General features: G+C 35.7%; 1 protein-coding gene across 5 annotated transcripts in view; it reads right to left on the reverse strand.

Annotated features, from left to right (window-relative positions):
- Positions 1 to 15,854, reverse strand: part of HACL1 (2-hydroxyacyl-CoA lyase 1) — a 49,559-nt gene that overhangs the window by 32,347 nt on the left and 1,358 nt on the right. For 3 of the 5 annotated variants that reach the window (XR_014135249.1, XM_078432362.2, XM_078432360.2), the window contains exons 3-9: positions 11,461 to 11,501; positions 10,755 to 10,835; positions 8,549 to 8,621; positions 6,066 to 6,143; positions 5,160 to 5,254; positions 3,272 to 3,384; positions 2,418 to 2,553 (exon numbers count right to left, since the gene is read on the reverse strand). Coding sequence is in view for 4 of the 5 variants with exons in the window: in XM_078432362.2 (XP_078288488.1) it covers positions 2,418 to 2,553; positions 3,272 to 3,384; positions 5,160 to 5,254; positions 6,066 to 6,143; positions 8,549 to 8,621; positions 10,755 to 10,835; positions 11,461 to 11,501 (617 nt within the window). In the remaining variant the exon portion in view is untranslated. Of the gene's footprint in view, positions 1 to 2,417; positions 2,554 to 3,271; positions 3,385 to 5,159; positions 5,255 to 6,065; positions 6,144 to 8,548; positions 8,622 to 10,754; positions 10,836 to 11,460; positions 11,502 to 15,556; positions 15,622 to 15,854 lie in introns of all 5 variants that reach the window. The other 2 variants (XM_078432363.2, XM_078432364.2) reach the window with 2 other exon arrangements.

Below are 15,854 nucleotides of genomic sequence, written 5' to 3' on the forward strand. Positions count from 1 at the left end.
ATATTAATTTTAGTGTGTGCATGAGATTATGAAAAGCACCAAATGCATAACCATGATGAACTCTGTACAGGGAGGAAGGAATAAGATCAGAAAAGCTATTCAGAGGACTACAAATGAATCTGTAATTTTTTTCTTTCCTAAAAAAAACCCAAAGCAATGACATATTAATTACTTAATATTACATATTACTTAATAGATTACATTATATTTAATAAAGCTGAGTGGCAGTTATAGAAGTGTTAATTAAATGATCTCTCATTTGTATTATTTAGAATATTTCATAATAAAGAAATTTCGGGGCGCCTGGGTGGCGCAGTCGGTTAAGCGTCCGACTTCAGCCAGGTCACGATCTCGCGGTCCGTGAGTTCGAGCCCCGCGTCAGGCTCTGGGCTGATGGCTCGGAGCCTGGAGCCTGTTTCCGATTCTGTGTCTCCCTCTCTCTCTGCCCCTCCCCCGTTCATGCTCTGTCTCTCTCTGTCCAAAAATAAATAAAAAACGTTGAAAAAAAAAAAAAAAAAAGAAATTTCAAGAAATTAAAAGAAAAATGTATAGTTTATCAAAATGTATGTTTTAAAAATCTAAAAAGGAGAGACTTCTAGTGCCAGCCAAGACTGGGTAAGCCCACTATAGCCTAGCTCTCTAATCACAATGGAAAACTGGGAACAAAATATAAAAAGCAACTGCCTGAGGATTCTGAAAAGTAACCAATAGTAGATGGGGGGGGAGGGGAGAGGAGTCAAAGAAGTGACTCACACAAGGGGTGAGTTTCTAAGGTTTATTTCCCTCTCTTTTACTTTGTAGCTTTGACTCAGGGCCGTGCTGGTTATAGAACTGGAGGGTAACAAAAACTTGGGGAGAAACTCTTTTTGGACAGGTGATCAAACAAAGGGACCCTGAAAGCCAGGGAGGAGCACGGCGGGGAGAAGTTCAGGTTTTTTTCTTTCTCCTTTTTTGCTCTCACAGCCATGCTCTGGGAGCAGCCCTCCTGCACAGCTGTATCCTGGTAGATCCCCAGCAGCTAAAATTCTAAGAGAGACTTCATTTTTCAGGCAAGAAGAACCAGGAAAGGGGCCCCTTCGGACTCTGAAGAGTATGGGGACAATCCCCCTTACTTTTTATCTTTCTTTCTTTCTGTTGCTTTGCCCCAAAGGCAGTTCTGTTTGTGCAGTACTATAAGGCAGCAGCAAGGGACTCCTGGAAAGGGCAGGGGGTGTCCTACAGAGTGTCACTCTGGGGAAAAGAAATCCCTAGTTCTGGAGAGGAACTGGCACACGACTGGGGTTCACCCTTGGGCTTTGCATGTGTGGACAAACACAGCAAAGGCTTTGAAACTAAACTGACTCTGGAGCTACTGCCCCTCTAGTAAGACCTTGCAGTCTGAACCTAACCAGACTAACTGCTTGCTAAAACAAACAAAATCAACATTCAACAGAGGATGTAAATAGGACCTAGAATCTTGCAACTATGTAATACTTAAAATCTAGGATACATTCCAAAAATACTCAATATATGAAAGAACCAGAAAAATGTGACCAATTCTCAAAAGAAATGAAAAGACACCCATTCTGTGATGACTCAGATAATGAAATGAGTAAACAAGGACATTAAAACAGCTATTATAATATGCTCCATAAAGTGAACAAAAATACTCTTCAAATAAATGGGAAGATAGAAGCTCTCAAAAGAGAAATATAAAATATAAAAGAGACAAAAGCATTGAAAAGAACTGAATGGAGAACACGGCATAATGTATAGAGCTATCAAATCACTATGTTGTATACCTGAAACAAATGCAACATTGCATAGCAATGATATTTCAATTAAAAGGTAAATAAAATAAAAAATTTATTTAAAAATAAATAAAAATAAAAAACATTTCATATAGGAAATTTCTAATAAACTACTTTAAAGATGAAAAAAAATTGAACAGATATTTAGGGACCAATGGGACAGTATCAGAATGTCTACAATTTGCATTATCCCAGGAAAGGAGAAAGAGATTGGTACAGAAAAAATATTTAAGAAATAGCGGTCAAAAACTTTACAAATTTGGTGGAAGACATTAATTTACAGATTGGAGATTACAGAACAAGGATAAACTGAAAGAAAACCATGCCTAGACATATAATCAAACTGCTGAAAACCAAAAATAGAGAAAAAATCCTGCAAGCAGGCACAGGAGAACATACTACATGTAGGGGAACAAGGATTCAAACGACTACAGATTTCTCATCTAGAACCAGGAGGGTCAGAAGGCAGTGGGCAACATCTTTAAAGTGCTGAAAAGTCTAAAAAGAAACAGGTGTGCTTAAAATTACATTTCAGAACTTCTCCTAGATTCATTAAAGTCACAAAATAACTTAAATGAGCTTAAAATCTGCCAGGCCATTGTACTTAAATTCTAGAATGCCACGCACCTGGATCTGGCAGCAGCCACACAGTTCGGATGGTTATCAGGGATAACACCCTTTCCCATGGGGGTGGGCAAAAATGGCAATTTACACCGCTCCACCAATTTCCTGATACCCTCCTCTGCACGGGCATAAGCAGCACCTACAAGAAATGCAAACATATTAGACAAGTCAGTTAAGCTCCAGGCACTGTGATTCTTAAAACAGTTCACATGAAATTGCTTTTAGAACTTCTCAAATTTTCTTCCTGGGAATCTATCTTAAAGCTTATATATGGAAGAGGCGTTAAACACAAACATGTTTGTCACAACTATACTAAACAAACAAAAAAAAATGGCAAAGATTTAAGTATCTACCAGTGAAGTATTAGTATATACATGAACAGACATTAAAATTATACTTAGGAAAAAAATTTAAGACAGAAGAAATGTTGTTATAATATTAAATGAAATAACCAATATAACTAAAACAGTCTATATAGTGTGATCACAACATACAAAATATACACACAAAAATGAATGTTTAAGATAGTTGTCTTTGGAAGAAGGGATTTCTTCTTTCTAATCTTCTGGATTTTCCAGCATTTTTAATAATGATCACATATTATTTTTATAGTGGAAGAAACCATAATTCATGCATAGAACTGAAGAAATAGAATAGATATTCCCTTAAAAGGGTAAGATCTCTGGGCACTCTAGAATAATTCTGTGATTTCAAAATTAATAAATAATGCTAAATGAAAAGAACTCATACTCCAATTTTGAATATTAGATATGTTAATAAGTAATGAAGACAATTTCTAAACAGAATCAACATTCTTTTGACAGCTGGGCAAAGTTTAGAGTTCCAATCAATGCTACCTTTCCCGATGATAAGAAGGGGCTTCTTGGCATTTCTAATAACAGTTGCTGCCATACATATAGCGGAGGTCTCTGCCATACTAACAGGAGGTGGCATGCAACACTCCACGTACCTGGAAGTGAAGAGCTCTGTTCATTAAAAGAGGCAAGTTTTAAACTTTTGACTGTGAAAATAACAAATATATAAAAAGGTAGAAAAAAAGCAGTACAATAAACTCCATATATCCACCTGGTATATTCAACAACTTAGTATCATTTTACCACATTTGCTTCACACATACGCACACAAATATGTACATAAATTTGTTTCCTGAACCATTTTATTTTATTTTTTTTTTTAGTTTTTAGTGTTTTATTTATTTTTGAGAGAGAGACAGACAGAGTGCGAGTAGGGGAAGGGCAGAGAGAGAGGGAGACACAGAATCTGAAGCAGGCTCCAGGCTCCGAGCTGACAGCATAGAGCCCAACACGGGGCTCGAACTCATGAACCGTGAGATCATGACCTCAGCCGAAGTTGCTCAACCGACTGAGCCACCCAGGCGCCCCATTCCTGAACCATTTTAAAGAGAATTATAGGCAATTAAAAGCTTTTCCATGCAGCTCTAAAATATAAAGACTTTCTCCTATATAACCATAATGTCCCTATCACACCTAGTAAATTAACTTATTGCCTAATACCATCTAAAACCAATCAAGTGAGTAATTCATTGACAGGAAATTTGAATCAATGGTTTTACATTGTAGTAACAGTTCTTGTTGTAATAATAGTAAAAACATACTAAAAGCCAGTGTTTAATACTATGTGTCATTTAGTCTCATTTAATTTTCAAAACAATGAGGTTAGGCATTTTATTTCCGTATCACCACTGGGGGAAAAACTCAAAGTAATTTGCCCAGCGTCCCCAGATGGTATGTGGCAGAGACTGGATTGAACTAGGTCATTCTGTCTCCAAAGTCCATGCTTTTAACTACCTCACTGTATTTCCATTCACTGGGAGAGTCAGTATTTTAGTATACAACATGCATTAGAAAAGAAATATTAAGTATAGTTAGTATAGAAATTTAAGTTATAGTTAAGTATTTCTAGACACCAAATCCTCAGTGTTTTCATTTATTTGAATAAACATTGCACACTGTACAAAATTTGAACATATAATACAAAAAAGACATTCAACCTTTACAAAAATTTTAAAGAAGGCTTACAGAGTTAACTTACCAGAGACTCATCTCTGCCTTCCCTCCACTCAATAATACATTTATCATGTTCAGGTATTATGCGGAGTTGATGACTCTCACCAAGAGAAACAACTCCTTGGTATACCGAATATACAGAAATGCACACCATCTCTCTGCAGTCACTGGAGAACCACTGGGTCCACAACAGCAAGAATATACTAAATGGTACCCAGGGTGATGCATTAACCTAAGTATCCATCCTTATCTGAGGTGACTTTGATCCCAGTGAAAAATGTTTCTTATACTCTTTATTCACCCAGTGTTTATTTAAGGAAGAAGGGAACATGGCAAATCATAGTAACACCTGAGTTGGAATATTTTAAATCACAGAGACAGACAGAAAGACTAAAATTTTTTATGCTGAGTCCTAAAGAATTTTTCAACAGTCGCCTTATCTCTTGGCTTACACTATGAAGACTCTATATAACCCCTACTACATTGATGGTGATGTATTATTTATAGCTATTAGAAGAATAATTTAAAATGAGTGTTCAGAAAGCTCCAGGCCTCTGGCCAGGATTTAGTTTAATTATTAAATTGTCAAAAGTTAAGACAAATGAAGATTAATTTATAAACTGCTAAGTAATCTGTGAAAAAGTTAAACATTATAATAACACAATTAAGAAAGAACTCCAGTGTAACTATTTCTTACCTTACAGAATTCACATTCACCTGCAAGTTCACAAAATCTGCAGGTATGTCAACATAACAAGCACCTGGACGACCATAAATGCTGCTTCTCACTGCCTAAATTTATTACAAAGAGAAGAAAATATTTTAAAACTCTAATTACATAATTGAAATACATAATTCACTCAAAGATAATTAAAATTGTAAAAGGAATATGATTTTAATTTTTCTGGACATCCTTAGCTGGAGAAATAAACAATTTTAACTAAAACTGAAATGCCCTCTATTGAAATATATATTTTAAAAGTATTTTTTTAAAGGGGAGAGATATGAAAGAAAATGCTCGCCAAAGGTTTTAAAATTCATGTTGTAGCACCCATTGGTCTTAGAAATTACCCACCAAACTCTGCCTGCCAAGTCTTTACCTGTAACACGTACTTTTCCCTGCTTCTTAATCCTAAAGACTTGGCCAACTGTGATGTTGTAATATGTATCACATGGTTTTGAAACAGCTCAAGCATAACTCCACATACCAATGTTGGCCAACTAAAATTAGTTTATCATACGCTGTTTAATCAACTAAGACATAGTTTTATATACATTAGTATAATTTTCAAACATAATCTTTTGGAAAAGCATGACAGAAAGGGAACTCAGGGTCTCCTTTTATCTTTCTTTTTACTTTTCTGTAATTAAAAAATAATAATGTAAAAAACTTAAGGAGAAACTTTTTTCAAAAATTATTTATTTTATCTCTGTGTCTATAATTAAATGACAGCAAAATTAAAATATACATAGCTCTTTATCATTTTTGACTGCCTGAATATATACTAAATTGTTGCTCATTCTATTGAGAATAAAAATAACACAGGTATGAGCAACTGAGAAAAACCAGTTGACTTGGAGGACCTGTAATTAAATACTTTACCTTCTCGATAATAGAGGGAATAGTCTCTATGCTGCTTGGCCGGGCAGAGAACTTGCTATATAATCTACAAGCTTCAACCTATATACAGAAAGAAAATCCCTTAAAATTCAGCTTATAGATCATATTACTCTTCTGAAGGAAGACAAAACATTAACTCATTACTTCCTATTATGTTTAGAGAAAAGATGGAGAAAATACATTACTTGGGCTGTTTCTGTAAAGCCTACGCAAAGCACGATCAAATTTAAGTCTCAGTATGATTCAGACAGTAAATAAAAAACAAGACACCATTTTCATTTCTCAGACTAGCAAAAAAGAAAAGAGTTTGATAATATTCAGCGTCTACCTCCACACAGGAAAACAGGCACTCTCCTAAGCTGCTGGTGAAAGTCTAAATAGAAGGGAAGTTGATCATGTCCACTAAAAATTAAAATGAGCATATCTTGGACCCAAAAATTACATAGCCAGGAATACAAAACTTCATCTGTTTCATGTTGTTACAATGATAATCTATCCTTACGTTTCTGCCAATTTTCCTGTTACATATTTTACTGCTATGCTGTTTGGGACGTGTCAGTTCAGTATTGTTAATTTTTCACTGTTTAAGGTTCCCTGAGGCATTTATATAGAAATGGTGTCTCTTGATACTTTTTGGTAGGAAATCTATGGAACAGTTGGTAGTCTTAGTCCCACAAGCACAAAGGAATTAAGATTTTCAGTCTCTTCCTGGTCATGGCAGTATTTCCACAAAAACAGTATTTAGATTTTAAATCAAATGTAGTGATCTTTCTCTTCAAATTTCTCATTTCATCTAATAAACTTATTTCATCTTCCTTTTCAGGAAAAAAATATCTGCAATGGACATTATCTCTGCTTTCTTTTCATCTATAAAGTTTCTATAGCAATCTGAAATTTCCTTTTAAATAACTTATCTGCTCTACTTATCTCTCAAATATATCAGCATCTTTTATTTTAATTTTTTAAAATGTTTTTTTTTTATTTTTGAGACAGAGAGAGACAGAGCATGAGCAGGGGAGGGGCAGAGAGAGAGGGAGACACAGAATCTGAAACAGGCTCCAGGCTCTGAGCTGGCAGCACAGAGCCTGACGTGGGTTCGAACGCATGGAATGTGAGATCATGACCTGAGCCGAAGTCAGACGCCTAACCAACGGAGCCACCCAGGCGCCCCATCAGCATCTTTTAAATAGCCATTGTTATTCTTTGCCATTAACGAAGTAAAACTTCAATTCCCTTTCAAGAGGACAGAAATATAACTTTTGCATCAAACTATGCCAAGATCTAAAATTTTACAATGATTTAAACCATATATAAAATTCTATGTTTATATTCTGAGGTTCTCACAATGACTTATGATTAACCAGTAGACTCTGCCTAATGGTTTTAACTTTGCTCATAACTTTGTACTATGAATGGGTAAATATATGCTTAAGAGTTAATCATTCACTCTCATCTATTTGTTTCTACAATGATTCTTAAACCTGTAGCATTTTGTTTTATGCATCTATTTATGAATACCTCTGTTGCACCTGTATTAAATATGTAGAAAGGCAAAAAAAAAAAAAAAAAAAATCCCACTATACCATCTTGTTGACAAATTCTTTTAAGTTTTTAGAAATTTTTAAATATTTTCTTTCCTCAGCTTTCTAAGATAAAAATGAACTTGTCCAGAGTCTACTGACAGTCATTTTATTTTTTACTGACAGTCATTTTAAGTAGGATTTTTCCTCTCAATTTTTTACTTCCTTAAAGTTTGAGAGGCATTGTCCTACACCATTTTTATTCCTGCATCTTTAAGACTTATTTTCAGAGTGCAAAAGCTTGTTAAAAAGATGTATTTCTTAGGGTGCTTGGGTGGCTCAGTCGGTTAAGTGTCTGTGCAGACAGCTCAGAGCTTGGAGACTGCTTTGGATTCTGTGTCTCCCTCTCTCTCTGGCCCCGCTCCCTGTCTCAAAAATAAACATTAAGGGGGGCGCCTGGGTGGCTCGGTCGGTTGAGCGTCCGACTTCAGCTCAGGTCATGATCTCACAGTTTGTGGGTTCAAGCCCCGCGTCGGGCTCTGTGCTGACAGCTTGGAGCCTGTTTCGGATTCTGTGTCTCCCTCTCTCTCTGCCCCTCCCCTGTTCATGTTCTGTCTCTGTCTCAAAAATAAATAAACGTTAAAAAAAAAAATAAATAAATAAAAATAAACATTAAGGGGAAAAAAAAAAAAAGATGTATTTCTTGGAAGACTGCTCCTAAGCAGGCAGAGCCTGAGCTTCTTTAATATCCACACTGAGATTATCTTGCAGTTAAGGAAAAATCACCTTTAAATTATCTCAAATATGTCCATTTTATTGTCATTGTTTATTTTACAGATAGGTTTTTATTTTTTCTCGTTAAATCTTTTTTTTTCTTCTCATTAAATCTTAATAGCATTGATTTATGCTACTAAACTCTGTAATAACAATTTTAGAGTTGGATACCTGAGGAAACTCCTGGAAGGCTCCCATAGTCTCCTGACTTCTTTCAGAAGAACCGCCAATCACAATCAAGGGCCTGAAAAATTCGTTGTTTTAAAAGAGAATTACAAATAAGATAGACATGTAAAATACTGAGGAAAGTGCCCAATAAGTAAACAGCAATGTATGTTGACAGAGAAAATTTCAACAAACTAAATATTTAGTAGGCAACCGGATATGAGAGAACCCTTCTTTAATTCCTTAATTTCAGAAAAATCTGAAATTTATAGTAAATGCTTTTCCTCCTTGCCTCCCTCTTCCCAAGTCCTTCTGGATATGATGCTAAATCTCTACGTGTGATAATGTAAAATAACTTTTTATGCCCTTCCCATTATTAGTCTTGGGATTAAGAGGAGGAAACAATTGTTTTTCACACCTTCCTAAGTGAGTCTATTTGGAAATGATGGAGTGAAAGAAACTCCACACCAATAATCCAATCTTATCCTTCAAGGAGAAGAAAAGTTATGGCAAACTTAAAAGTTACAAAAAACAAAGTCAGGCCCTAAAGAAGGTAAAGAAAGAGAAAGACTAGGAAGGGAGAAAGAAGGCATATGTCAAGAAAGTGAACAATGCCCTCCTACTAGGACATTAGTCTAAATAACACTAAAATACTTAATCTTCTTTCATATTCCTAGTATTAAAGAAGATTAAATATTTTATGAATTGACTAGAACATAACCCCCCTCTAACATGATCTTATTGGCTAAAGCATGGATCTTTGATCTTCTTTAGTAACAGATTCATTTAAAACCATTTCCTCTAAGAACTGCAAGTTACAAATACTGTATATTTTCAATCTTTGGAGTTCTGTTGGGATTCCCTTTATGGCCTCCACATGGTTAGTTTTTACTTTTAAACTACTATAAGAAGAAAGGAAAGAAGGCATCTGGCAAGAAAGCGGACAATGTCCTTCCTACTAGGACATTGGTGTAAATAATATCTAAATATTTACTCTTCCTTCATACTAGGATGATACTTCTTTGTATGAAGGAAGATTAAATGTTTTATGAATTGGCTAGCACATAACTCCTTTTAACATGACCTTACTGGTTAACCCCAAAGATGGGGTTAAGTGCAAGGTCAAAGAGTAAGTACTAAAGAGCTTATATAGCAAACTCAAAAAATCTAAGAATTTCAATTGTCTTGCTAGTTATGCAAAACAAGATAAAGAACGGGATACATTCTTACATTCTGAGCTGAGGTGTTTTAAAAATAATTCTGCACTTAAAGAGAACTGCACACACATTCACATATATAGAGAGACACATACACATACATATACACACACACTCCAAAATGTGTTGGTTTTTTTAAAGGTTTATACACAGTATAGTTTTAATGAGTTAAGCATAAGCCTGTTCCCACAAGCTTCTACACGTAAGTTTATAAACACTTCTATCTTAATGAAAGATGAATATGAATGACATGTTATACACTGTCTAGTGTCTATGAGTTAAACACAGAGCTATCACCATATGCTTCTACACATACGTTTAGAAACACATATCTTGGGACACCTGGGTGGCTCAGTCGGTTAAGCGTCTGACTTCAGCTCGGGTCACGATCTCACAGTCCGTGAGTTCAAGCCCCATGTCGGGCTCTGTGCTGACAGCTCAGAGCCTGGAGCCTGCTTCAGATTCTGTGTCTCCCTCTCCTCTGCCCCTCCCCTGCTCATGCTCTGTCTCTGTCTCAAAAATAAATAAAAACATTAAAAAAATTTTTTTAAAGAAACACTTATATCTTTTTTATTTTTAGTAGGCTCCATGCCCAATGTAGGGTTTGAACTTACGACCCTGAGATTAAGAGTCCCATGCTTTACAAAATAAACCAGCCAGGCACCCCTAGAAATGCTTATATCTTAATGAAGGAAGATGTTACTTGAAAGAAGGTTTATACACAAGGGAGACTTCATGAATTAAGCATACGTGTATTCCCATACGCTTCTACACATAAGTTTTCCAAAAACTCAAAAATGTGTTTACCTCTAAGTAAGATTACTGATATTTTTTTGTTTTTCTTCCCAATACTATTCTTAATTTAATTTTTTACCAAGCCATTCCCTCAAGCACCTGATTCCAGGTCTTCTCGCACTAGATCACTGGTTGTTCCAGTAGGTAAAATCACACACTGACATTTAAGAAAATGTTTTCAGTAATAGCAATTTAATTACCAACAGTTCATGTTTGCATTTGCCATACCACCCAAAGCATGGATGAGACCTGGACCAGAAACAACAAGGCATACGCCAGGCCTAGAAGCAAAACAGAATTTATTTTATTAAAAGCAGGTCAAGTGGAACAGGTGATTATATCACTTTAGGGGGAAACATGGCAACTTTCTTGGACTTCAAAGGAAGGACATACAGGTCTTTACTACAATTGGTAAAGCAATTATTAGAATATTTTGTGAATTACAAAAGAAACAAAAGAAAGATTCTATCAGTCTTCCTGCAACAAAGAAGAGACCCATCATCTTCACACTATATTTCACTAACTTCTTCATATTTTGAACCTCTTCATATTTTAAAGAGGTTATATTTGGGCCCCATTGACTTAACTGCATACAAAAGCAAATTTTTGACGTGGAGTACATTTTTATGTGGAAAAATATCTTTAAAAAATTTTAATAGATAAATATGTCAATTGATATCTGACAGAAAGTAATTCTGAAATGGAATGATCTGCCTCAACTTTTTTAAAAATTTAATTTGAATGCTTTACCCTAGATGTGACTTTCTAACTTCAGAACACTCAAGGAAAAAGTATCTCCATATATAATTCAGTTTGCCATTTTATATTCACAAAGTAATTTCTTAAGAAACTCTGTTTAAGACAGCCTTTAAAAGAAACAGAAATAAAACATAGACTTGAGTTTACCTGCCTGTCAGATATCCAATCGCAGAGGCAGCATAACAAGCCTACAAAGAAAAAATACTGGGACTTAAGCATACTGGGATCATTACAGTAAGTACATGTATAAATATTTACTATTAAATAAAAAACTAGAACAGAGTGGTAAAGGAGGAAGTGGAATGCTTTCAGTTTTAACAAGTAATGTTCTACCTGTAAATTTCAAGTAATGGCTTAGGTATGTAATCTAGCTCTTAGTGTTTCAAGGAATTTGTCTATATCATCTAGTTTATTAATAATATCCTCTTAGATTATTATTAATAGTATCTGCAAGATCAACAGAAATGTTCTCCCTCATTCCTAACATTGGCAATTTATGTTTTCTCTCTTTTATTCTTCACCAGTCTTGCTAGGGATTTATCAAATTTATTAATCTTTTAAAAGAACCAATTTTTGGCTTTGTTGATTCTACTGTTAGATTCTACTGTTGTTTTCTATTTCACTGATTTCTGCTCTTGTATTTATTATTTTACTCCTTTCATTTTAGATTTAGTTCGGTTTTCTTTCTCTAGCTTCTTAAAATATAAGCTTAAAGCATGGATTTTTAAAAATCTTCTTTGGTAATAGATTTACTTAAAGCTATTTCTTCTAAGAACTGCTTTAGCTCTACCTTACAAGTTTGAAATCTCATCTTTTCTATATCATTCAATTCAAAATATTTCTTATTTTCTGCTGTGATTTCTTCCTCAACCCATTGGTTAGTTAGGGTTCATAGTGATGTGTCCTTTTTCATTCCTGCTATTAGTAATTTGTATTTTCTCTCTTTCATTTTTGACCACTCTGCCCTAAAGTTTTTTAGATTTTACCAATCCTTAAAAACGTTTAGCAAGTATCAAATATGTTATCTCACTTTCAAGTTTGGGGATTTTCTAGTTATCTTTCTGTTACTGAATTTATTTCTACGCTGTCAGGTTACATATACTGTATGTTTTCAATCTTTGAAGATTTGTTGAGATTCCCTTTATGGCCTCCATATGGTTAGTTTTTACTTTTCTTTTTTATTTTATTTTTTTATGTTTATTTATTTTTGAGGGGGACAGAGGCAGAGAGAGGGGAGGGGCACAGAGAGAGGAAGATAGAATATCTGAAGCTTGGACCCCTGAACCCTGAGATCATGACATGAGCTGAAGTTGGATGCTTAACAAACTGAGCCACCCAGGCACCCTGGTTAGGTTTTACTTTTAAACTACCCTTCAACTGCACAGGAAAAAGGGGAGGTGCTAAATTAAATACAAGATAACCTGAAAAACTGCTAAATACTCTCTCAAATAAATCCTTTTTCTTAGTCTGAGACATCTTTTTCTAGTATTATTTCTTCTCATTTTTTTTTTAGAAATAGTAATGAAAATGATATTTTTCTAAACTCCATTCAATTTTATGTGTAGTAGACTTAACTTAAATAAACGTTTAGGATCTAAGTGTAAAAAAAATTAAAAATAAATTTTTAAGAATCTTTAACTGCTACCACTACCATATGCCCAACTAAGAAAGGGCACACCGGCTCCATGCCGTTTCTTTGTTACTATTCTCCACTGGCCCTTATCACTTTCCCTTTTGCACACAAGACCAAATTCACACAGGACAGTAATAAGACAACTCCAAAAACGCAAGTGCATAAAATATAATGTCTGGTGCAATCTGAACACTGAAAAACACTGTCCACTTATTAAAGCGGGGTAAGAAATATTGCTACAGAATGCAAAATACAAAGCAACATATACCAAAAATTATATCCTTCTGGTAGCAAATGTCAAAAGCTGAAAGGAACTCTTTTTATGATCATAAAACATGTATTTCTCTACCAAATTAGCTCCACTCACAAGCAGAATGCTGTGTGTAGTACTTAAGAGAGCAGACTCTAGAACTGAATTGTTTTGATTCGAATCTTGCTCCTCTCCTTTCTGCTGTGTAATTTTGGCAAGTTCCTCTGTACCCTGGCTTCCTTATCTATAAAATGAACATGACTGACAGCACTGCTCTGCGGATGAAATCAGTTAACATATGTAAAACATTCAGAACATTGCCTGCACAGTTAGTCCTCAGTAACTGTCACATTCCCAACAGTGTGCCTCCTCCCTGGAAAGCCAGTCAGCGTATGTCTTGATCACGCTAAGGATCTGATGAAAGACCACCAGGTCACAACCATCCACAACCAACTACCTTTCTCTTTAGTACAAATGTGTAATTGGACGCCAAGTCCTCTTCGGCCTCTTGAATGGCTTCTGAATCTGTTCTCACACTCTCCTTTCATCACCCTGTCATTACCCTGAATTCAGGCACTAGTTAAGTCTTCCTGAGTACTGTACTGCGAAGAGTCAGGTTGACTGAGGGGACTATGTACCGGGAATGTCCTACAGGCATCTCAGTCATCAAATTTGCATTCATTACCTTTTCCCTCCAAACTGGTTCTTCCATCTGTATTCCCTATCTGAGTCAGAGGTGCTGGGATCCTCCTAGTCAGTTAAGCAAGCCCACATCTAAGAATGTCTCCAGAAGAGCCTGTCCTCTCCTTCCTAGTTGGTTAATGCCCACTCATACTTCAAGACAGCTCAGGGATCATCTCCAGGAAACCTTTTCTGAAGCTTTAGGCTGAGCTGAGTACCCTTTTCTGGACTTCCATAGCACCCTGAATATATCTCTATCATAGCACTTATCACATTATAATAAAATTGTCTGTTTATGTCTGTCTCCACAGCCAGGTTATAAGCTCCTCAAGTACAAGGAAAGTATGTCATTCATCTCCATATTCCATATGTCCAATAAAGCACCTGGGACCTATGGAGGCCCTCCACTGAGATTACAGGGACTGAAATAAAACTTCAAGCTGCCCTGCTGATCCATACTCTGTACTACCATGATTTCTAGAGTACAAATCTAATTATGTCTCCCACCTATTTCGAAAAACCTTTCAGGTCTCATTCAATGCTTACTAAAAAAGTCCACATTCCTTTTCCAGCCATAGACTTTCTATAACCTCCCCTTGGTCTACCTATTCAGTCTCACAGCTCATTGTGCCTTTAAGCTATTTTGATGAAACAGCATGAACAAACCTTGCCTTCACGGGTAATCTCTGTCCCACTCAGAGAGAACCAGTCATCCTTTATGTGCACCATTCCTTTATATATATATATATATATATATATATATATATATATATATATATATATATATATATATATATTTTTTTTTTTTTTTTTTTTTTTTTTTTTTTTTAGAGAAAGAGACAGATACAAATAGAGTGCAAGCAGGGAAGGGGCAAAGAGACAGGGAGACACAGAATCTGAAGCAGACTCCAGGCTATGAGCTGTCAGCACAGAGCCCGACAGGGTCTCGAACCCATGAACCACAAGATCATGACCTGAGCTGAAGTCAGACACTTAACTGACTGAGCCACCCAGGTGCCCCTATGTGCACCATTCCTTATATATACATTTTTTGTTTTATTTATTTATTTTTGAGAGAGAGAGAGAGAGAGAGAGAATGCACGTGAGCCAGAGAGGGGCAGTGAGAGGGAGAGAGAATCCTAACCAGACTTTACCCTGTTAGCCCAGAGCTAGACATGGGGCTTGATCTCATGAATCATGAGATCATGACCTAAGTCAAAATCAGGAGTTGGATGCTTAGCTGATTGAGCTGCCCAGGTGCCCCTTATACATACATTTATAAGTATACTATTATAATTACCTCACCTTCCCAAACTTAAAGATCACAACTAAACCTGGTTCCTGAAGGAAATATTGAAATATAACCCTCTAGATTTGGGCTTGCTTGACTGACTAGGTGAATCACAGTGCCACTGACTCAAATCATGAATACAGAGGGAAGAGCCAATCTGGAGGGAAAACGTAGTGATTTCAAAATCAAACAGGGATTCAGATACCTGTAAGACGTTCCTGATATATATTTCCCTCAGTCATGTGACTCGTTCCAATAGTCAGAAGACGACTTATACACCAGTACCTGGTAAGTACTCAATAAATATTTGGTGTTTGAAGAAGAAACCAAACGTTCCACCTTCATAAAAAACAGTAAAATGTAAGTTATTTTATTACATTTTACTTACTGACTTATTAATAGATCAATAGCCTTATTTTCTCACATAGACGACAGAATAGAATATTGTTCCCACTAAGAAGATAGAAATGATACAAACTCAAGACCTGATTTAAGATTTTAAAAAACCCATACTCCTCAAATCTTACACTTAAGGCCTGCCATTCAATTAATAAACAATGTGGTAAGCATTTACATCATGCAAAAGCCCCAAACAAGCCAGGCACTCTGGGGATATAACAAATGAACTACAACTCCTGCTCTCTAGGAGCCTACATGTGATGGCAGAGAAAGGGTACCACTTACGG

Source organism: Panthera onca, chromosome C2 (assembly GCF_046562875.1).
Source record: "Panthera onca isolate mPanOnc1 chromosome C2, mPanOnc1 haplotype 2, whole genome shotgun sequence".
Lineage (NCBI taxonomy): Eukaryota > Metazoa > Chordata > Mammalia > Carnivora > Felidae > Panthera > Panthera onca.